The following is a 25,407-nucleotide window of genomic DNA, read 5'->3' as shown; positions in this document are numbered from 1 at the left end:
GTTGTACTGCGGGTGATTTCTTTATGCATCTGTATGTAACTATAGCATACATGTTTATTAATATACATTTTATTGTATTTTATGTTTCAGATAACCACACACACACACACACACACACCCACAAACACACCTATTTGTTACCTTTAAACCATCATCATCTCCATGTACCTGACTCTTCATTAATAAATTCTCAAAACTGCAACATGGGATTTGCCTATTCCTTCTGACCGAGGAAGACTCAGTTGATGAGCAATTCATAATCAGCCGCAGACGCACACGGTCTCTTACAATAACAATTCTGACAAATTATATATCGGATAGCTCTCTCAAATGAATCTAAAGTAACATAACTATGATATCGTCTACAATAATATTGTCATGTGAAATTATGTAAAGATCTACTACAGTATAGGCTACCATTAAAAACAGAATCTGTTATTTTATTTCATCTTTGCTCTGCAAAGTAACAGTTTATTGCTGTGTCAGTTGCATTACAAGTAGTCCTTTTCATTCAATGTAAAATTCAGCAAAAAACAAGTGAACACTCTTAACTAGGGATGTGCGTAAGGACTCATTTCATAAACGTTTGAATGGAAATTTTGCAACCGACTAGTCTGCTTGCTAAGCGTTCACTTAAGCAACATTAGTTATTCTAGATATTTATTCACATCAACTGAATCAAGACCAATAAGTTCAAACCTAAAAGCCTATTATAAATGGATTTTCTCAAACAAAAGTTAGTCCACATAAGTCAGCATATTAAGGTATTGTTGTTCGTTACCATGGCAACCGTGTCCGTGTATTTTCACGTATGAAAAGTATCTGTACACATGACAGGTGGCAAAATCACAAGAAAAGCTTGAAGTGTATTGACAACTACATTATTTAAGCGTATTCTCTTCGTTGGGATGTTGATATAGCAACTGTTCAAGTGTCAAGTTTCATTCATAAAGTTTCTCTTGACTGTCTCCGATATAACATTTCGTTAACACTATTTCGATAGTACACCTTACACATTCTACTAACTATGAGTAACTTTGCAGCTACATGTCAACTACCTCTCATTAGAGTATTATAGAATGCATGCTTAATGTTTGCTAACACTTTTTTATGTTGGTAACTTGGCAACTACAAGTCCACTTATTCTCCAAACCCAAACCCTAACAGTCTACTGACAGTCTACTAATACTCAAATGAGAGTTAGTTGACATGTACAGTAGTTGAAAAGTTACTTATAATATGTAAAGTGGACCATCGAAATAAAGTGTAACCAAAATTTCATATCATATTGTCCCTCTCAACCGTGAGTATAACAAGCCTATAAGCAAGCTTTACTGTTATACTAGTTTGATATGACAGAAGAAAATTAAGTTTTGTATAGGCTTTCAAAATACTGGTGGTGTATCTCTGAACGCCACCATGAGTGACACAGAGAAAACCAATGCATGCACAGGAATGGAATGAGAATTAAAATTCCACAATGATTTTCCACCAATGAAAGAGTCCTATACAAACAAATTCTAAAACTATCTATATCTGTAACACAGTTTCTGACCCCTCAGCTACAAAAAAACAGCATATGCTTGCATGTTTCACAGGCCAAGGCTTGTCTCTTTTTGACAAGAAAGGCTTTAAGGCCATGTGAAATTTCACATTTCCAAGATCCCAATGGCAGTTAGAACCTGGGGGATTTTTTCTTTTCTGTTTTCAATTGCCAGAGTGGTGCAGCCTACAAGCATAGAGTAGCAGAAATGGAAATTAGGTCTGCTGTGACATCCTACTGGCACTTGGAGTTTAGGCAATTTTAGCATGGCCTCATTTTAATTACGAAAAACAACACTAATTAATGCTTTTAGATGATTAATGACAAAAAAAAAAAAGAATAGCATTTTTATTAGAAAACAAAAGACCATAAATAATAAAAACAGATTAATTGATTTTTAAATATATTTTATTTAAAGATTATTTAATATATTTAAAAATTTATAAAAAATTAATAAAAGCCACAGCTGTTTTTGTTGTTCTTTTTGACACTATACAACTTAATTGCTATAGTTAGGACCAGCCTTACATAAGCCACTAATGCACACACTCTTCATCCGCTACCACTAGTCTCTTTCATTACAAATAGAACCTTGTTTTAAATAGGCGGTTTGAGAAATGATGATAGGAGAGGAAGCTAATGTGAGGAATGGATCTGCAGCAGGACACGTTGTTGGAGATGCAGGTCGAAACGGTCCAGGAATCAATGCAGCGAGAGCGAAAGAGAGAGATTGACATTCAAACTGGGAAGGCTCGTAGAATAACTAATCATCAATCTATTCCCTAATTCATAATTTGATCCCGACAGCATCTTTTCATTAGTTAGCTCGGATGGTGTAGTATTATTGCACTGGGAGAATGTGCTCAGATGCTGACTGTGTTGAAATGCGTATTGAGAATTGGTGGAGCTCAAACAATCTGTCAAGCATGAAGTCAGCATTCCTTGACGCATGATCCTACATTTGACGATCCCCAGAGGCACCGGCACAATCAAATCAAAAGCTCTGAAATATCACAGATTAATGAGGAGAAGGTAGGAGAGGGCACACACACCACTGTGGCCACATTTCATTTTCTCCAATCAAAGGAGAGTTTTGACAGGATTTAGATCCGAGTACAATTGATGTGCTCAGTTAAAGAGCATCAATAACCTGCTAGACTATTTAACTTCACATCAGTCGAACATTAAAGAAACTGATACATATTATTCTCAGCCTCAGACAGCACACCTACAGACCACCCACTGATCGTCTGATGCACACGGCACACAAAACTGGAAAGCAGTTTCTAGATCTGACAAGGGCTAATCTGATTGGCTGAATTTACACCGCTTCCCGGAGTAAGGACACGCAAGTATGTTTTAATCCGTTCACTATTATTCCAAGTCATAATGCAATGAGCACATTTGAGGAAAAACAAATCATTAGTGATATCAAAACTTGAAAGATACCGTTTAAACAAGATTTCGGTCAAACACTTGGGTTTGCAGTAAAGATATTTATGATTAGTCACTAATAATTTATTGATTAAATCCATCTATTTAAGCACAAATGTGTTTAGTAATCAGGAGCAGATGGTGAAAACACTGCCTTATTATCATAAATAACGTCATCGGAAGCTAGAATCCAGAACACGTTGCATGTCATGACACAAACGTCCACTAAAGAAACTAATAAAAAAAAGAAAAGAAATGTGTTTTGTGGTAATACTATTAACAATTGATTGATAGATAATTGACTCTATGCACACTGACTGCCTACATGTTCCACAAAAATAAGGTTTAGTAGTTTCAGAAACTTATTTTAGTGTGAAGGTACTGGTAGATTGTATCAATATTGCTTTGTCCTGTCACATAACAGGCTAAATGTGGAAGCAATCATGCATAATTCAAAGTCCATATAATTGCAATCGAATATATAATATAATAAAAATTGACAATGCTAGTTTTCTGAGATATGGCTGAGAAATAATTTCGATTTATTAGTGTTTTCTGTACAACCACCGTCCCATTATTATTTTTCATGCCAGTCTATTATTGTGAGATAAATATTTTCAGACACAAAATGACATAAAAGAAAAGATAATGACAAAAGAAAAGAAAAACTACACTGTGGTGGACCAGAATGCCATTTAGTCAAAGGTCTGCCTATGTAAGACTAACTACATATTTCCCCTTCAATTTAATTCTGGATGGCCAGTTAGGCATTAGGATGGGTCATTGGGCATGTTTTGCCTTTTTAACAAAGATCAAAGTCTACTTTACCTTCATGGGCATTTGAGGCAAGCCCATTCGGCAGGGTTATCAGTGAGTGTCATGGGGCAGAAGAATAAAGTTAATTAAAATCTGTCTGATAACCACATTTGATCAGTTAAGTGGAGAGGAATGGGACATGATGACTTTTTTGTAATCTGAGAGAAAAAAGCTCTCTCTCAGACTGACAATGTACAGTCACTCACTACTTAGTTGCAAAACTCTTCAATCTATACTTTTTAACTCATAGCCCCCACTAAGAGTCTTCACAGATCAACTGTAGCTTAAGCCACTCTTGGTGCCACAGACCTCATTGTGTTATCTGCATGGATGCCTTTCCATTGCCCAGCACCTGTCCATCGTGGCAGTTCGGTCTTATTAAACTTTTCCTCTGCATGTGCTCAATAGTCCATGTCTTTTCCTCTCTCTCTCCCTCACTTCTCTCTCCTCTCACTCCTCCTACAGCTCACGGCCTATTGAACACATTAGCACCTGTCACATCAGTCCAGGCAAGGTCATCGCTCCTTCCCTTCATTCTCCATCCGGCTGTTAAACACAGAGTCCCGGCGCTCTGCTCTTCAACAATGGAGAGCCTAAGTGAGCTTCAGAACCCTCTTCTAGATAAAAACAGCAAGCATATGGTTATGGCCGACTATGGTTATGGTGGCGACTTCCACAGCAACCAGTATCAGGAGAACATTATAAACTACTTTGTGACTGGTGGAGGAGGTGGAGGAGGAGGTGGCGGCGGAGGTGGCGTTGCGGTCACAGGAGGAAACGGCAAGGCTAAAGCCCAGCTATTGGACGCCACCTCGCTTCACCTGGCGGTGGAGGCCTTTTACAAGCCTAACTTCATCCTTTACAAGGACGACGTGAGCAGCAAGGGCAAGGATTACAAAAACGAGTGCTGCGAGACCACCTTCATGGAGAAGAAAGACAAGGACGTAGCGGTGGAGACCCCCAGTACGGAGGACCCGCAGGCTAAACTGCTGGACGAAAACGAGGTGAAAATCCAGACTGTGTCTTATGAGGTGGAGGAAGAGGAATATGTTGAATATGAGGTAAGTTTGCATTTTAAAAGTTCCTTTGAAGACGCTGAGCCGAACTCATGTGGTTTTGTATGGCTGGATTAATTCATCAGGTCCTTGACAGGTGGCCTTAAAGCATCGCAGCTCAATTCTCCCAGGGAACACCAGTTTCTAGTTATAGCCTACACTACAATATAAGACCCTTTTTGGAAAGGCTTCACATTTCAAAAAGCTGTCCTCCAAAGGTTTAATTTTCTATTTGGAGGTTGAAATTGCTGTAAAACATCACTTTATGCTCTAGCAACATCTGCTGGCTCTACTGGATCATGTGTGACAACCACCACTTCAATTTCTCAGCAGATAGGCAAGGGCTAATGAGAGGGGCTGGGCAATGATCAGTGCTGCTGATAGGATGTAATGGTGCTGGATGGGGGTCCGTCACCCTCAAAGCTCAGTGAGAGGAATATGTATTCTGGTCATGTCCTGGATTCTGAGCCTTTCAGCGTCTCACAATGGATGTAGCTCCATGCTGGGCTGCACCGGTACTCGCTGCGGTTGTCTGATGATATTAAAGACATCCTCCGTGTGTGGGGCTCTGGACCTCTGCGGCCCATATGGTGTGGTCTGTCTTCATGATATGTTCTGTGGCTTACAGTACATTAGAAAACCTACAGATTAATTAACTCCCCAAAATGTAATACATATATCTGCATATAATGTGAACAGAACCAAACTGAGTGACTAAATAAATAAATAAAAATACAATATTAAAACCAAATATCCATTGTTTTTAGATGCTATAAGTATAGACATCGCAGCAATACAGAATATTTTAAAGTTTATAAAACAAAATAGAAGAAATGAGCATGCACAGGTAAATATAAAGTATCGACTGATGCCGGTAAATTTTCTGCAAAATTATACAGATTTTCCCTCAAAAAGTGTGAATGTAAATAAACGATCTGGGCGTGAGTTATGTCAAGTAAAAGTCATTGCAGTGAGCATGTGTGAAATCAGAACGATTCATGTGAATGCCTAATGATTCATCCGGTTCACAGTCTTTATATCTGATAATGGGATATTCATGAGCATCCTTTGAGAGATATTTCTACAGTGCATTAGTAACATCCCTGTGACATTGAGGCTTGTGTTTCTCATTTGTATTCTATAGCTTTAAGATCCCTCTTTTCTTCCTCTGTGGCAATGATAAAGTGAACGCGGGAGCTTGCCTCTAGAGACACCTCTGTTGTTCCCATTCTTGTTCTTTATTCTGAGTGTTGTGAAATATATTTTGTGTGTAACAGAAAAGTGTGAACTGTGCCTTCCCACTCTTGGAGAGTGCACACACACACACACACACACACACACACACATCTGTCAGAGCTTCTCGTTTGAAGGGGGATTGACGGCAGATCTTGGTTAGCCAACATCCTCTAGTAGAAAAGAGCCACTAATGGTCCTAGTGTTTTTGTTTGGAAGTCACAGGATGTCATGAAAGCAGTATTTGATGGCTTTAAAGCCAATTTAGTTCCTTCTCAGATTGAATCGTCTGTTAGAAAGAACGCACAAAGGATAAATTATCCAGAAAGGATTAAAAAAGAAATCGTTGCATCGCCTTGAATGGCGAAGTGCCTAAATGTCTTAATTGAGATTTTAAGAGATTCTCGTCAGTGGATAATAACTTAAGAATCCTCAATGAGCCTCCTTTAAATGAAAAGATGATGACAATGATTATGTTGATGGAGATTGTCATGCTCATTATCCCTGTTGGTTTTTGAGAAGCTGAACTTAAATGGTATAGGAATATTTGTAATGGTGATGTAATCTTTTATAAATATCAAAATGAATATCCATTTTTTTTTATAGATATTATACACATAGCATTTCATACATTTTCGTACAATGTACAATATGTAATATTGGCCATAACATGAAAATAATTGTCAGCTTATCAGTGTTGGGCAGAATTTTAATATTGGTTTTAATATTGGCTTTAATTGCATATTAAGCCACATGCTGAGACCAATGGAATGCTGTGATGAAAAATGTCACTCACATATCATAGAAATACAGATACTCCAATATTAAACTTCTGTCTGTCTGATACTGGCCAATATTTATTTAACATTAATGGATAACTGATAAATGACACTAAAAACTCAAATTAAGTGAATTTGGGCAACATTATAATGTACCGTATGAAAATAATAATGAATAATATAATAATAATGGATATTTATTTTAGAATACATTTAACAGTGTTTTAACTGTACGTGAGCATTGGATGACAGCAATCTAAATATAAAAATAAGGAAAATTAGCATTAACAATGAAATGTCCAATATAATCGGACATACTAATAAAATAAAAAAATAAAATAAACAGCCAATAACCAATATTATACCAATATATTGTGCATCCCAGTGAGGAAACACCTTATTTTATAATTATTTGTATCAAGGTATTGTAAAAGTTATGTGTATCTGTGGATTTATTTACATCATTGGGGCTTTTTATTCAAATTTAGTATATGTTTTCTTTTCAATATGATCAATTGTAGATGGCCTAAAGCTGGAGTGTTCTTAATGACTGGAAATATGTACTGTTGAACTTTATAGTCAATAATGTAATTTGTTTTCTTTTTCCACCCATTTGATAACATCTGCCATCATCACACACGATGTGTTTACTGTGCTGTCAAATAAAAAAACATCTTCCAGCTGTCAGTGCATTATGTATGGGCAAAAGTTTTCAGAGAATGTCCATATGTCCAATTGATCAAACTTATAGAACATCATCCAATAATTAGTTTATCTCTCAAATTCGAGAACATTACTGTTCCGAGAGCTGTTTACCACTAAGTGCCACAGGGACACATTTCTGTCAGTTGTGGAGATGTTTAAATTGAATTTACTAGGCATAGAAAACTTGGATGATTGACTGCAAAAAAAAAAAGCAGAAAAGGCACTGGGTTTTTTTCTGTGTACAGTTGTCTACTGTCAAACTGTCTTAATTTCTCTCCTTCTCCCTTGCTAACAAACTCTCACAGCTGAAATGTGGCTTCACAAATATGTCCTTTATGACAGAAAGAAAGACGAATAAGTTCTTCAACCCCTAATCATATTCCGCTGAAGCTGTGATGCACCTGCAGTTTCCAGCATGCCGGATGCCAGTCTTAAGTTGAATTTCTCAGGGCCATGCCAAAACATCAGCCGCCTATTTACTGTTTATAAAGCTGCTAAAAGACACGATAAAGCACACTTCAGGGAGCACGCTGAAATCAGAAGGAAAAATTCCTTGCTAAATTCATTTCAAAAACATAATGCAAAATATAACTTTGTGATTATTTTCGAGCTAAAAGGCTGGATATCAGCTAAAAAAAAATCTAAAATAATAATTATAAATTCAAATACTGCTATCAGTTATTTAAATTCAACAAAATTTTCTAACAATTTGATCATTTAATATATTAAATCAATTACCAAAAGCATAAAAAATGTAAGATCACAGCTGGATTATAAAGGCTGCATTTGACAACATTTTTTGATTTACTGAAACCAACATGTTTTGATGTGGAAAATAAAATCTGGTTGTACTGGTTCTACTCATGTTTCTACTCAGAGCCAAGCGCAACCATTGAATGGTGTTTCTCTTATGCCGCTCCGTAGCCTAAATAAAAAGCTCTGGCATCGGGCAATTAATTAGTCTTTAAATTATTAAGACCCACAGAACTCTCTCAACACTAACCCATTCTTAATCTCATTACTGCTACATTGTGGGCGAGAGGGTGCGCCGAGTTCCCAGGTGATCAAAGGCTATTTACACAGATTGAAGATAAATGAGCTTGCTGTGTATTCCACAGAAAAGTAATTTATCATAACTGCTGATGGATAGGTAAGCAAGAGTAAACATCGCAAAATGTATTACTTTACTAATGTATCTCTGTTATGAGGTTGCAGATATCAATTACAAGAGCTTAACCCAAGCTTCGATAACAAATCGAGCCCAATACCCATAAATTACTGATACAGCCTTGAGCTTTTAAAAAAGTATATTCTTTTAGCCTCTGTCAACAAGCATTTGAAACAGAAACAGAAAAGTAATGCATTTGAAAATATAGTTTGGTAAAAATACAGAATTATTATTCTTTTCACTATTATCATGCACACGTCATCCTGAATATTTGCTCAGTGATTGAGAATCCCATTGTGGTCCTTGAACGCGGGTCATGCCATACGCAAGTGTGGTCCTGGGGTCTATAAATCAGCCGGGCTTATTAACAGCTCAGTAAGTCAGTATTTTTTATTTGTCTGGCGTGCGCTAGACGTTAATCAAACCCCCTGATGAATTATATCCTCATGACCCGTGCCTGAAATGCTGCCAGCACCTGGCAGGACACAACTTAACTACTCTCTGCCATGAGACTACCGCTTATAATCTCTGAACAGTCCCATTAAAAATGCATGCGGCTGTTTTCAGCAACGCCATGACACCTGCCGGGACAATGACCTCCCAATGACATCTCTGATGCAGTTACTTGCCCCTTTGTAGGAATATAATTGCCTCGGAGAGCTTTTCACCTGACAGCTCTTTTATTCCATGACCCCCACCACCACCCTCTAGTTCCATCAGTTTACTGGTTGCTGTTTAGATCGCCTCATTCGCTTTCCATCCTCAACATCAGATTCCATTACAGACTGCTCGAAGTCAGAGCGATGTGGAGGGAGACTGCGGCAAAGGAAGCATTCATAAATCCTATGTTTGTCCAAGTTGAACTGCATCTCGGAATAAAACCCCACAAGTTGCGTTTAGCTTTATGAAGGGACAAAAACAAAGCCTGCACTAATTTCAGTTTAGTCTTGCGGCGGAAAGTATGGTCTTTTATTGTAAGACTGCCTGAACTCAGAAAAAAAACAGAAAATATAGCTTTGTTCATGGTTATCTAGTTTATTTGAAATGAAATGCCTCGAATTAAATTATGATGCTACTAGCCTATACAACAAATACAACAGTTATTTATTCATTAAATGCACTCGTTATATAAACCCGCTACCTCCTTGTTTTCAGGCGGACTTGGATACAAATAATTAGCCAGCTCTCCGACATATTAATAGCCACAAACAACAATTATGTAAATTCAAGGAGTTTAGAAAAGTGGAGTTAAGTAACTAAATTGCCAAATTTGAAAGAATGTAATTTTATAAAAAACACTTTAAAAAAGAAGAAGAAATTATTACTTTTGAGCCAGGATCCACAAAATTGATAAAAATTGACAGTAAAGACATATATATTAATGACATTACCACCCGCCAACCTGCCAAATGCGGGTGGATTTCAGCATTGGCATGTAACGCAGGCCCTCCTACTCGCCACTTTGGCTGAGTTTGGTTGAATTTGATATATAATCAATATTTTTTTCCCAAATGTCTTTTAAAAAGCCATCTGAAAAGTGCAATGTAGTGTGTCAAAAATATAGATTTTTCGATATATATCGATTACTAATATTCCGTTAAATAGATGCAAGACACCAGCTGCATTTTTTTGCTCTCTCAAACAGCGAGTTGACACACAAACCCGCCTCCCCTCACTCACTCGTTTCATTTGCGCATCATTTTACTCATTCCCGCAGATTGTGTGCGGACATAAAGTGCGCAAACTAAGCCGACTCTCAGTACCGAACTGAGTTCTTTTCACTGCTTATTGCACTTAAACAGTCAAATACACACAACATAATGTCAAAATGCAGGCCTTGGCGTGTATTCACGTCAACAGTCAGTTATGTTTTAAGTGAACGTAAACAGTTGAGGAAGAGCCTAATACACCTGCTGCCAAATTCTGAGATCATTTTGAAGGTAGTTCCCCATGGCATCAATGTCTAAATTGTGGCCAGTGACTTTGGAAAACCACTAGCCACTGTGGCTGGTGAGCAAAAAAGTTCATGCCAAGCCCTTTGTGTAATATTTCTAAAGATTTATATTTGGAATAAACTGTGTTCTTTTGGATTTTCTATTAATCAAAGAATCCTAAAAAATATGCATCACAGTTTCCACAAAAATATTCTCTTCTTTTAACATTGATAATAATTATAAATGTTTCTTATAAGCACTAAATCAGCAAACTAGAAAGATTTCTAAAGGATCATGTGAAACTTAAGACTTTTAACTATTTTAATTGTAAAATTAACAACAACATAATATTAAAATAGAACATTTATTATAATTGTTAATATATTTCTAAATATTTTTTATTGCATTTTTATCAAATAAATGCAGCCTTGGTGAACATACTTAAGAGGCTTCTTTCAAAAACATTTGAAAGATAGTGTATAATTATAAAATAATAGAAAAATCTGTACAAATACAATAGGTTTCCTGCACCATTCCTTGCCATTATTTTGTGTGTTCAATTTGCATCAGATGTTCAGCGAACAGACTTTGGGAGGTCTGTGGGGCATTGCCATCTGAGGCTAATTTCAGTTTGACATGAAGCTATTTTACTCCTGTTGCATTGCGATGAAATCGTGTCGGATAGAGTAACTGGAATTTTGATAAATATGATTAAGCAGCTAATCACAAATGTATATGGATTCAATTTCCTCTCCGCCAAAGGAGGGCACTCATCCAGAGCCCTCACATGACACATACATAATAAGTTTGAAAGTGTTGACATCGATCACCTTGAAATCGAGATGAAGTTCTATTAGCGGAGCGATGGATCGCATAAGAACAGAAAAGACCAAAAGGGGAGAAGGAAGAAGGACAGGGCTCATCGTGCTCATGCTGGGGGAGGCATTTTGGTAACATAAATTACACGCTTTCCTTCCTGTGCCTCCTGCCACCCTGAAAGGATAAAACCATCCATTAATCTGTCATTACCTGTCAGGAAGCTGGCAGGCCGGCAGTGACAGCATCTGCCGTCGCCCCCCCGCACACCTGAGAAGCAGAAGCAGGGGTGGAGGAGGGCTTATCGGGGGCCAAGCTGTGGGTCTCTGGCTCTGGGGCTTAACCATTTGACACTGCTGGCAGATTATTCACATACAGCTTAGATCAGTAATAACATAATGCACAAATTTCATGCCTTTCAGCTAAATGTGGAGATGATGAGATTGTTTTTGGCTTATCTGTTTTTATTCCATTTTTTGGACAGTTCAATGCATTAGGCATTTGAATCCATGCAGGATATTGGCGGAAAGATGTTTGTACATGTTCTGTTGCATGATGCTTCTGCGTTTTTTTCTAAACATGTTGGGGAAAAAAAAAATCAGGTGCTGTCGTTTTGAATTTGTTAAGCGTATGCAGATGCTCAACAAGTTAAAAAGTATGAAAATTCATGCGATTGCCATTGGATTCGCCAGATTGTACAGTCATGTACCACTATTACTGTACAATATTCAGGAATACAGATTCCTAATTTGATCAGATCCATCTGGCCTAAATTAGTTTTAGCTATACTACCTTTTTATTGGTGACAAGAAAGTCACGAACACTATTTACTAACTACCCCAATTCAGCTTAATTCGCAAACACGCCTAAATCTGATCAAACAGTGCTGCAACTTATTCACTATTACAAATTATTTTTGATTTATTATGACCGATACTCTCAAATTGGGCAATATCCAAATTATTCTGTACTATTTTGTGTACATTTTTTAATAAAAAACAATACAACAATAATTCTCACATTGTCATGGAAATAATAATGTGCCCCCTGAAAAAATAGTGCACGACACCCCTGACCAATATAACCAATATATACACAATATTAATTAATACAGATGAAACACAACAAATAATAGTTTCCAAAAATCAACCGATATAGTCATAATATATTGTGCATAGTCACTATCATTTATTTAATGCTGCAGATGCTGTACAGTTTTAAAAAAACAATGCCATATGGCGCATCCTCTAAAACATATAGCACTGATTTTGTGTGCGCATTTGCACAGTTACGCAATAATGCCACTAGCCTTGCAAAGTGAATCGGGTGCGAACACGCATACAAATGATGCCATCAACTGGTGCAGTTCATGTGTAAGTGTTTCAGTTTAAAGCACTAAACTGCTAGTCCACAGCACACAGCAGAATGGCTAACAGACACCCAATGAAAATATTTATATCCTCTTATGTAACGTCAAGGTGTTCAGATATAAGCAATGAGAAAGAGTGTTGGTGTGACGATTTGTTATGGACTGAAACTCACCAGGTTTCTTTAGCATTAATGACAAGGTAAACTGAATTTTGGTTTTTGCCAAGAGATGTACTTCACCATATAGCAGAAACATGACAATATCCATGTGCACAAGCCACTTCACCCCGTCCTTACAGAGAAATCCAATCTAACACCTCGTGTTATTTTACAGAGAGGTAGGCCTATTATTTGCACAGATAAAATCCCGGTGACAGAACTATCCTTCACCACTGATGATTGCAGCTTATTGCCGGGAATCAGTACAGAAATATTTTCCTAACAGCTTTCCTCTTGGCACACTCTACAGGCGGAGTTATTTTTAGTAACTCCAGTGAATCACTGGAATCAAAGGAGAGAACTGACAAACAATGCAAAATTCACAAATTGTTGTAGAAATGCTGCACAGATTCAATAAAAGTTGTCATTATAAGCCCTATGAACAGTATGTGATGCTTAATGTTCATTATCACAGAAAAGAATTTTGACTTGCCCATCCTAAAAAAAATGAAAGTAAACTGGACCAGTGTAGTGTAGTAGTAATGTGGGGTTTCAGATGTGTTCATAATGGATAAGTATATATTATATATACTGGATTATTATTAGTTATTTTATATTTTGTTTTTCATCATTTTAATTTACAATACAATTCAAAGGTTTGGGGCCTGTAAGATGTTTTTTTATATATATATATTTTTAATATATATATATATATATATATATATATATATATATATATATATATATATATATATATATATATATATTAGAAATTAATATTTTTATTCAGCAAGGACGCATTAAAGTGATTAAAATGGACAGTAAAGACTTAAATGCTGTTCTTTTGAACCTTGAATTATGTGACATTGAAGACACAGTAATTTACATTTTAAAATATATTAAATTATTTATTTAAATTTATACTAATATTTCTCAATATTACTTAGTCTCTGTGTTATTATTTGCATGATTTTTATTATTATTTCTTATTATCACCTGTTAACAAACTGCAGTGATTTTAATGAATCTTCTCTCTCCCTATAGACAGATTGCTCCAGTGACAGTGAGAGCGAGGACAACTTTATCGTCATCCCTCCTCGTGATCACCTAGGCCTCGCTATCTTCTCCATGCTCTGTTGCTTCTGGCCTCTGGGCATTGCTGCTTTCTACTTTTCTCAGGGGGTAAGTGCAGAGCCCACCAACCAAATCCATTAAGCCTGCTAAAAATCTGCTACGACACAAGAGAAAGAAGAGATGAATTCTTCAACACTTTTTTTTTTATCTGTGCCCTCCAAACAAGCCGGTAGTCTCCTGAGAGAAAAGTGTTTGTGATCTCTATCAGCTCCCTCTAATAATACAGAACAGCTTCATTATAAAACCCATCATACGAGCAAACAGCTCTGCTTGCGTGACTGCAAAGATGACCAGGCACTCCTCTAATATGAATGGTGTAAACATGAATGCACTGATCAAATGGGTGTGACTATGATGATGTGTTATGATTTCAGCTCCAATTTCTCATCCAGCACAGTACACATCAATTTTTCTACCTCAGAATGAGCCTTTTTATTCTTATCTATAGTTTCGTTCGTGGCAGACACGGGCAGAGTGAATTATTTTGTCAGGAGCTAAGTGAATTCTCCCAGAGTAATTATGATGATGGTGGTGTTGTTCAGAAAAGGTTCTCCAGTGTGTGTGTGTGTGTGTGTGTGCGTGTGTGTGTGTGTGTGTGTGTGTGTGTGTATGGAAATGAGATCTGGTGAAAATGTGAATGTTTTTGCCCTGTCTCCTGGCTGGGAATATTCCTCGGAGAACATCCTGAACGGATTTTCTCACCTTCCCCGCGGCATAAGGTTGAATGTTCATGAGAAGTGTCGCCAACCATTTGTCTCCTTCCTCCCAGCTTCCACCTCTGGTTTACTCTTACTTACAACTAATTAAGCACTTTGGATTGTATAGGACTTAGAGTATGTTAAAATCAATATCAATATTAGTTCTACACAGGCCATACAGAGCCCATGGATCTAGAGCTGGGCGATATGACAATATTTTTCGGCTGTATTTTTTTTTTCACTCTAAAATGACTGAAAGGGGATCCATCATTCTTTAGGTGCTACTTTACAATCAAAGTACTTTACAGTCTACTTTACAATCACAGTTAAAATTAATCAGTTTTTCACATTCAATCATTTTAATTTAAAAGCATCAATATAACAATTACATAGAAATAAAAGCAATATTTAGTGCATTTAAACGTGCATTTTTGAGTGAGGAATATAGAGAATACATAATAGAGGTGTAAAGTGTACCTGAAAATCATATTTAAGTACAAATACCTTACAGCGAAAATGACTAATAAGTCTAAGAGGATCTTAGAGTAAGTATTTTACTCACACTCGTCCTCAACACCTAAGAGACATGCCAGTGAAAAACAAGAGACAGTTGATTTGTGCAATCACGTTTATTTTCTTAAGTCGAAATAAAACACCTCAATACTGCAACCGACAGAACCTCTTAAACGTCTAGACACGCAAGTCTCAGTTATGCTCAAGTGCACAAAAAGGATATAAGTAAACAAATATCTTTGAAGTCTAAAGGTCTAATGTTAACTATAATTAAAGCCTAAAAAGAAAATTTCACATGTGGTTTCGGAAACTTAGAGCGACGAGGATTTGATGATTTTGAGTCTCGGCTCGATTGGACTATTGGCGTATCAAAAGTGATAAGACTTCTCGGTTTTATGGACGTCTCCATCTTTGATATTACTTTGGCCACTGTCGCTTTGCTGACTGGTAACTTAAGAGAATATGATCATTTTAATATACGGGCTTGACTCCCGTTGCACGTTTATACAGACAGTATTCGAGAAGCTGCGGTTTGAACGGGACATTTTAAGACTCACAACTGTAAGTAAATGCGGTTGTCAATCCCAAAAATCGACAGTATGAACGTATTCTGTGTTTTCCAAAATGTCTTGAAATCCTTAGAGACATCTTTATCGTTTTGTTGCTGAAGTAATCCTGTGTTTGTGTGTGTCTCATATTTACTTCTACATTACATGCGCAAATCGGTGTGCGGGCTAAAGAGGCAATGATGTAGAAGTAGGCGTTGATCTTCTGCAGAGGCTGTCTTTTGTCACACTATTATGTAATGTGACAATCCGAAACGAGTTGTTTTTTTAACTTGGTTCCAATAAAAGCTGCTTTTGGACTAATAAGGATGTTTTGAGTTCTGAAACTTACAGGATGTTTTTTTACAATGACCTCTTAAATGCTAAAAATTCATTTCTAAATTCATGACCCCTTTAATATATCTCCCAGCCTTACAGGAAATGTTTGTATAAGAAGATGTCTTTAAATTAGGGCTGAACGATATTCGATTTTAACATCGACATCGCGATGTGCGAGTGAGCGATAGTCACATCGTCGGAACATGCGATGTGAAGGGTAGTAGCACAGTAGCACCAGCGGGAGATATTACGCGCTTCATGAGGCACGCGCGGGGTCTCTTGCTTTCTCTTCCTCTCTGCCTCTCTGCCGTGCACGCGCTGCGCGGTTTGGAGCACAGTCTCTGTCTCGCGGGCGCGCTCGCTCTAGATTCCGGGGATTTTAACTAATTCGCGGGCCATCAGTGAGCCGCTATCAATATGCGGGAGACTCCCGGAACTTCCGGTAGACTTGGGAGGTCTGTATCTATAATAATATCGGCATTAGATTTATTGATTTTTCATTAGGCTATTTTTTTGGTGCTCCCTCAGCTCTTGATGCGCGTGGTGGGAGTGGTGACGCTGACAGAGGCGGTAAAGCTGCTGTTTAAATGTGTTCGGCTTTTCTGTTTACAGAAACATGTTCTCTAATCTGTTTAGAAGATTTAATACAAAATATATTAAAGTTTTATATCATTTTGTTTATTTCATATGATTATGATGACCAACACCAACACTGTTTTACTTTGGCTAAGAAAAGTTGACTTAAAAGATTGTGAACCAAAATGCTTAAGTTGTTTTATAAAAAATATATTTATTTTAAGTTATATTGTTGTAAACCAATCAGGGGGTTGGTGTAAAGCTGCTGTTTTATTTAAAAATGTGTTCTGCTTTGTGTTTACAGAAATGTTCTAATTTTGGAATAAAATATTAAGTGACCTTTTTGTCACTTGTAATGAAGCTTGCTTATTAGTGAAATTATTAATATCATGGAATGGTAATTATTGTCTTTAGACTGGAGTTATGGCTCTCAATATCGCAATATATATCGTTGGGGGAAAAAATATCGCAATGTAATTTTTTTCCAATATCGTGCAGCCCTACTTTAAATGTAAAGAAAAAAAACATGTTAACATGGCAACTCAGCTGGTGTGTCCAAGCAACCCATTATTGACTGTCACGAAGCGTAGGAGTGAAAATCAATAGTGTTTTTCCCTGGACAACCGGGTCGGATGCAGTGACAAAGAGAGCAAGACACCTCCCACAGTGACAGCCATGTGTGACTGGCAACTCTTTCCACTTTCTCATGAGGATACTAAAATAGACACCAGATTCGGAGGGGTCATGAGACAATCACAAAAAGCAATTGTTTAAAGTATATTTGCTTGCTTACACATTGCGGACACCACGCTGTGGGGAAATAGAATGTTATGCATAATTGTGTCGGTTTAGTTATATGCACGTTCTACAACCCCCCCCCCCCCCCCCCTCCCCCCCCTCCTCTCTAAATTCATCCAGCCCTTGAGCCATGTTCTTGGTAAATGAGCATCATAGTAGGACTTAATTATTAATTTGAACTAGGAAATGGATTGATTAAACTATTACACATGGGGCTCCATAGGGCTTGCTATTAAAGAAATTAAAGCAGTGTGATGTTCCCTTTTTCAGTCTAATAGCTCTCAGCACAGCGTACTTCCAGCATGGGGTTGTATGGAAAGTGAAACATTAGAGAGGGCCATTCATTGCCATTTCAAGTCACATGTCATTCCTTTAAAACGCTCAGTTGGTAATAGTATAAGATTGGGTGTTTTACTCCATCAAGCAACCGTGTTGTTGTTTGAGAATGTCGAGAGAACAACAGATGAAAATGTATTTTCTTCTGATCTCTGCTTCACATTTGGCTCATCTCTCCTGACACTGGCCATTATAACAATAAAGAAACAATGCAAGAAGTTAGTTGCTGACAAACAGAACGCCCTGTGCAATGCTGGCTTTCCCTTGTATCTCTGTTGCATCATTGATCGTGGCTGAAACCTCATGTGTTTTTTAGGAAGGTTTACAAGGTAAAACCAATAGGGACAAAGCAAGTGACAATTATATACAGTACAGTATATAGATAACACTATATAACTGACTGCTCACAATTCATGCATACAAAAATTATAATTATTTATAAACTAGTATTAGTTAAATGCTTATTTTTAAAAGATTTGATACACGATTTTGCAACAAAACAAAAATAGAGAAAAATGAATGAGTTGCGATTAAGGCTAAACAATAAAGGTCTTTTTTAGCCTTCAGTGGTATTCTTAGATTAATTAAAAGGGTGATTATTTTTTCAGTGGCAGTTTGCATATCAGCATGGCATTAATCATTAAAAAGCAATACAGAATCTGAATCAGTGTAGAATCAGTGTACCGAGAAGCACAGTCACAGAATCACATTTTAAACGTTGACTATTAACTTTCATGGACAAATAATAAAACAAAACCAACTGAAAGATGAAAAGGTGATAATTCTTTCTTTCGTCAACAATGACTAACCTAAAGACGGAACAACAGAACCTTAAATGTCTTTGTTCGTCCTTTGTTTCCCGTCAGATAAACTTGACTTTTTATGTCCTTCGTTTTTTTAAATGTGATTGAAGAAATTGTAATATTTTTTTAAGGATCTACGGACACCCTTGCGTCCTGAATGTGTCCAGAATTTTATTTTTCGTTCTAGATGCATTCAGCACATCAAATGTGGCCGTCCACATTTCTACCTAAAAGGTTGCTTGAATTTTTTATACATTTAAAAAGGTACCATTCTTTGTGACACTGCCCTGCAAAGTGGGTCGAATGGATTTTTAAAATGTCACGTGACTAAGCGTAAGATGTCTTGCCGACGTGCGTTAGAACACATCTAATATTCCATTGAGCCCTCAGCATCATCAAGGAAACACTATATAGTTCAAAGCAATTTATCCTTGAATGGAAAACAGGTCAATGTGTCCTTTGATCTTGTTCTTTCTCACCATTCCCCTTTTTTTGTTCCAGACCAGCAAAGCCGTGACTAAGGGAGACTTCCCAATGGCAAGCATTGCATCTAGACGAGCCTTGTTCTTGGCCGCCCTCTCCATCACCATTGGGACGGGGGTCTACGTGGGCGTGGTGGTGGCCCTCATCGCGTATCTGTCCAAACCAGGCCACATTTAGCACTGGTCAGGGGAGGACTACAGAACTCCACGATACTACACAGCCACCTCTGAACGTCTTTTTTCTAAATGTCTCATTCTCACCCCTCCCCGTGGACCGCCTGTCCGCCCAAATCAGAGACAGGGATGAACCAGAAGAGGATGAACCAGAACAACTGGGGACTTTATCACCCCAGTCATAATATATAAATGTAAGTTTCACCTCGTGTCACACCACACTGGATAAAACTTAACTAAGTCTGAGAGCAGTTCAGGTGAAGAATATAAACCACAGTCAAATAAGCAATCCAATTAACCGAACCCAAAGGGAAGCTATTCCAAAGGACACCCGTAAGGATCAAAAGGACCAAGAGCCCTTGGATTTGTTTTTCCCTTTATAACTGTGCTTCGTTCGGAACCTGAAAGAGAAGTCAAGCTGCTCTCCGTTTCTCTCTCGTTACTTGCGTAGTCTGGTAAACCCTGTATGTGCGTGTGGCCCAATTAAACCAGCACCGCTGAATACACCAACTGCAGTCTGTAAGCTCTTTTAAAAAGGATAGAATGTTGTCCACCCTATTTAGGAAAAATAACACAGCTTTGTATGTTATAAGCAAATGTGGAGTTCAGATGATACAGAACTACAGGACAAGAAATAGCTATCAAAGACATTTCATCTCTAAGAATTGAAATGCATCTGTGAAATTCTGCTTATACACAACCTCTATGTAGTTCCCACTTCTTTAGGGCTCTATGCTTTGTGTTGTAAATTCTTTGTCTTTTGTTTTGTCCAAAGTCTAAATCTTCATTTTTGACTCAACGAAGGCTGCAAGGTTTACGTGGACGCAGAAGATAGCAAGTAAACACGGATGGAAAACAAGGAAAATAAGCGTTCATTTTATATCGGTAATGATTTGCTTGACTTTAACAGATTCTCTTTTACACCAGGATGTCTGAACTGAATATAAATGAAACAACCGTGCACGTGGATGATATGGTGGTGTGTCCTCTTATTCCCCAAATGCATCACTTAATGTCTCATATGACTGGAAAAATTCAGAGGTGGCAAAACTCGGCAGATGGTGAAAAAAAAATTACAATATACTTTCCTCAAATCCTAAGACGGATGTTTGAACAAAAAGGCAGGCTTTGTTTTCAGGTGAAAGGGCCTCAGATTGAATCGATTAATAATGTATTGGATGTCTGTACGCTCACGAGCATGAGAACGAACACATGGGATGTTGAGTTAAAGGTCGACCGGTCTATTTCAACAACAATGGAGCCTGAATCTGGTTCACACAAGAACTTCAAAACATGAAAACAATGGGTTCCTTGATGGCTAGTGATTCGAGGCTTGATTTGAATTCCTATGATTATGAAACAGAACTTAGTTGGAAGCTGGTAGAAGTGAAATTGGCCACATATTGAAGTATGTTAGCCAATTGTGCGTAGCCTCCTAATTGCTTCCCATGGTGATTTGAAATACCCAATAGTATTCAATAGTATTAACATTTGCATTATAATGCCTTTCAGGGGCTGGACTGACAAAACATTCATAAGTATAAGTTCTTTGTGCTATTTTCCTTTGTTAAAGGGATAGTTCACCCAAAAATAAGGAGGAGGAGGGGAGGGGGGGGGGGGGGGGGATAAATCGGAGTCAGTATTTTAACATTTCTGCGTACCTTCTGTAAAATTACAGTCCCGAAAAAATTAGAAAAAATACTGGTTACATTTTTTTTCTATATATACTTTGTACCAGAGTTTAAATATAACTATACCAAATAGCTTTATACTAGAGCTTGTGAATAAACCTCGTAACTCCAGTGGATCCTCAAACTGTCGGCAAAACCTCATACAGTATACTGTATATCTCCACCCGCCTCAATCGTGAATGAAGTGCTGCATACATTTTGGAGACCGTCTCTGCTTCTTTCTGCTGAACACAAAAGAAGATATTTTGAAGAATGTTGGTAACCAAACAGTTGATGGACACTATTGACCTACATAGTATTTGTTTTTCTCCATACTATGGAAGTCAATGGGGTCCATCAACTGTTTGGTTACCAACATTCTTCAACATATCTTATTTTGTGTTCAGCACAAGAAAGAAATCCATACAGGTTTGGAACAACTTGACGGTGAGTAAATTATGACAATTTTATTTTTTTTGTGGGGTGAACTATCCCTTTAGGATTGTTCATAGGACACAACTTCTTTCATCATAAATCATCATACGTAACTTCTTTAAGTTAGGATAACCTTCAACCTCCATTAGACAAGTCAACCTCATGAACATGATACAATCAGACAGCATCAAGTATCATTTTACTAATATGCTCTTGAGAAAATTCTTAACGCACATTTTCTTAAACGTCTTAAGAACCTTCTTTTTCCTAAGTAGATTTTCATGAGTCCTGCCCCAAAACATAATAGCTGACATGATGGTACCTACAGGTTGCAGATGCTTTTTGAATTCTGGAGAAACTAATTCACAGGGACTTAAAGTGTGTGGAGATGAGAACTGTTCATTGTGAAAAGAGCACTATGGTAAAGGTCATGCTTTATGTCTTTATGTTAAAGAGTGAGTACTGAGATACAGTAAGGAACAAGTTTGACTTGAGTTCTGTTGTGAAGAAGCCTGGAGTTACGCATTATTGTTATTATACTGATGAATTATATGAATGTGTAAAAAGTGTTACCAGATACAAATAATTACAATACAATAATTATATCTCAAATAAAAGTCAGGGGGATTAGGATTTTTTTTTCCAGGAGGACAAGTTTCTGTTGGTGGTGCTTTTGTCAAGGTTAGCAGATTTACTCATTGCCAGCACTGTAATTGGAAAGACAACGTTTGTGAGAATTAATTCACTGAATCACCAAGCTTTTATTAGACAAGAATGAGCTCAAATGAAAAACGAGCGTACAGTATGGATGAAGATTTTACAGTTAATTCACTGTTCATATCTGTGCCGTAAGAACTAATTACCCTTAATGTTTAGTATATGGCACCAAAATGAGATTTCACTCCGCAATTAAGCGCCTGATAATAAAAATGAATTTGCATACCAGTCATATTAGAACTTTTGGAGGTTTTTTATGCAAACACACCACCCTACATTCACATAATTGAAGTAGTATGTAGCAGAATGCACAACAGGGAAGAATGATGCTTGGATGGCTAAACACAAACGTCTGCTGCTTTCTCAGAGCCATGATGCACAGCACACACTCAAGACCCTGCTGGTTTTGTTGCGGTCTTCTGCAAATGCATTTTCACTGCAACCACCAGAGCGTTGAAAGCCAACATGGGACACTTGCAGTCTCTCAGCGCAGGTCATGCATTAGTCATACCTGACATTTACGGTTCACAATTAGCTTCCCATAATGGCTTTTTCTGAGGAAGTGTCTAGTCTCCAGAGCATAGCTGGAAATAACAAAACTGAATTGTTTTTACAAATAACACTCTATGCTACTTTGCAGTCACTGAAGCTTGACCGAGCAAATATTTGCTATTTTGAAGTGCAGCGAACATACAACTACAAATGAGGGTATAACACTTGCAAAAACTAAAATTGGCTGTGATGAAAATGGATTTCAGTCAAGGTCTCAAGCCGTTCACGTTTTTCCTCATGTGTTTGCGTCATTAATTTCTGAATGAATGTCTGAACAGTGTCAGTGTCTGCCCTCCCTTGATTATGTCAGCCTGGTCCCCCCCGGTCCGTCCGTCCCCCCCCCCGGTCGTTTTCTGACATTCATTTTATGCCAGTGCTCGCAGTGTTTTGCTGTTAGTGTTTTGTTAATATTGTGATATTTGAGTTTTTCTCATTCATGATTAGAATGTGCTTGTAAGACAGTGACAATGTAAATACTGCAAATGAAAGACAAGCAGCAGCGGTATAAAATAAATAATTTGAGACAAAAATGATCTTGTATCTATTATTGCAAATGCTGGATGTGTTTTTGCCTCTTGTGAAAATATGATACACTGTGGTCCTTATGTGTGAATCTTTCTTCTCAGGAACAAAACACTAGTCAGACTAAACAGATGGATGAGTCATATTTGAGCATAGCAGAGGAGCGTGTATGGAGGTGTAAGTATGGAGCTTCACCACCCCCCCTCCTTATTTCCATATATCAACACCCACAAAATCCTTTAGAGGAAATAAAAAGAGCAATGTTGACATATTTGATGTATCTGCAATTTGGTTTGATACTGTATTTGCTCAAATGCATTTGTAACGATGGTATAGAGACCAGGAAGCCAGTCTGACAAATACAAAAGGTTTGTTTTCTGAATCACTTGTGGTTTTGTAGGCAATACAGCAACATTCATTTACAAAGTTGGATGAATTGATTATTAAATGAATGGTCCGCCTCAAGAGCAGTATCATCTACAGACCACATGCAGGAACGCATTTCATTGTTTGATTACAAATGCAATCAGCCAAACAGAAGCTGTTATGACAAATGGGATTACTGTATAGCATTCATGATAAAATGTGCTGGAGCAAAACATTTAAAAAAAAAAAGTATTACAATGGAAGGGAAAGTGATGGTTCATCAGTGTCATTGATCTACATCATTAGTTCTCATACCTGGTACTGCAGCTCTCAAACCCCTACACCAGATGTCTTTTGTATCCCATTTACACCTGGTATTAATATCTATCTGCAATAGAGCCTGGCACAACTGAACTGATATCTGTGATATCAAATGCATCTTGTAAAGAGGAACCGGAAATTAATTGCATTATTCTGGTTGTAGAAGATTTTTTCAACGCTATATCATGACCAATTCGTATGAATTAGTACGAGTGATTAAAAGGTGGCTAATTTGTCTAAACCCACGTGATGGGTAGGTTTAGGGGCGGGGTCAGGGGTAGGTCATTCGTACGAATTTGGCAACTCGTAAAATATGTAGGATTTACCAAAAATCGTACAAATTCGTACGAGTGAGGTCGTATGAATTGGTACAAATTAGCCACCCCATAAAATTCGTACGAATTGCCGTGAGATCGGGTTGGAGTTTTATCACTACTGCGTATGGGCATGTGTAAACATTGCAACAATACATACAAATATATACTTTTTTTTTTTACATTTGTGATTTATAGATTTAGAATGCATTTTAGGTGGTAGGTGGGATAACATACTCATAGCTTGAGGTGAAAGCAGCAGCAGGTACTGTATATCAGCTCCTTTTTTTTTTTTGCAGATGCCTGAGATGCAGTTGGAAGTTAGTGCTGCTGTTAGCAAGTTACACTTCTACAATCTCTGCAATACACGTTTATGTTATATAAATAAATAAAAATACACCCACCAATACACAATTACATCTTACGTCATTTATATGAATTGGCTTAAAGTGGAATAAATTGGTTCAAATGAAAATCCGTCCTGTAATTTAAAATTGTTATAAAACAAACAAACATGTAACCTCTAACAAAAAATTTGTGATTTTTCCATCATAATTCCTAAATTATTTTATATGATGCTTCATTAGAGGTACGTACGCACAAGAAACTTATTATACTGCTGCATTAAAAAAAATAAAACGTTTATTTTTTTGCTCATGCTTTTAGTTTCACTAGCAAACATAAATAGACTGAAACTTATTTCCGATTTCTCTAAAGAGAGTGCATATTTTACGGTGAACAATGTGATTTCACCAAGTACAACGTGTTCCTAGATCAACATCTTATCAACCAATCAGATTTGAAGGACAAGTTTACAGTTTAAGGCTTATAACCATGGTTAGGTGCTTCTAGATACGTGTTATTCACCTATCATTTTCCTTCTGATTTCAGAGATAACTTATGGGTAGGGTTTGGTTTACAGTAGATGTAGGGATAGGGTTAGGACTACATTTTCAGACAGGATTGTTGTTCCAGGTTCAACAAAATATGTTAATACAGGAACATGTCTTGCCTGGCAAAATCACGGCGACCCAATGACTCGGATCATGTAAAAGCGCACACACCTGAGTTCAGTTACCGGTAATACAAGTATTTGACTAAA

The 25,407-nt window shown here is 37.4% G+C and overlaps 1 protein-coding gene across 2 annotated transcripts in view; it reads left to right on the top strand.

The window, feature by feature from the left end:
- syndig1l (synapse differentiation inducing 1-like) overlaps positions 1 to 23,301 on the top strand; it is a 33,496-nt gene extending 10,195 nt beyond the window's left edge. The window contains exons 1-4 of one of the 2 annotated variants that reach the window (XM_079583692.1): positions 2,757 to 2,895; positions 4,259 to 4,854; positions 14,055 to 14,192; positions 19,254 to 20,986. In XM_079583692.1, the coding sequence (XP_079439818.1) occupies positions 4,378 to 4,854; positions 14,055 to 14,192; positions 19,254 to 19,412 (774 nt within the window). In that variant the 5' untranslated portion in view covers positions 2,757 to 2,895; positions 4,259 to 4,377 and the 3' untranslated portion in view covers positions 19,413 to 20,986. Of the gene's footprint in view, positions 1 to 2,756; positions 2,896 to 4,258; positions 4,855 to 14,054; positions 14,193 to 19,253 lie in introns of those variants that run through there. The other variant, XM_079583691.1, reaches the window with a different exon arrangement.
- Positions 23,302 to 25,407: the final 2,106 nt, after the last annotated feature.

The sequence above is a fragment of the Phoxinus phoxinus genome (genome assembly GCF_949152265.1).
Source record: "Phoxinus phoxinus genome assembly, chromosome: 16".
Lineage (NCBI taxonomy): Eukaryota > Metazoa > Chordata > Actinopteri > Cypriniformes > Leuciscidae > Phoxinus > Phoxinus phoxinus.
The sequence above is the reverse complement of the archived record's forward strand: the minus strand, read 5'-3'. Positions and strand labels throughout refer to the sequence as shown.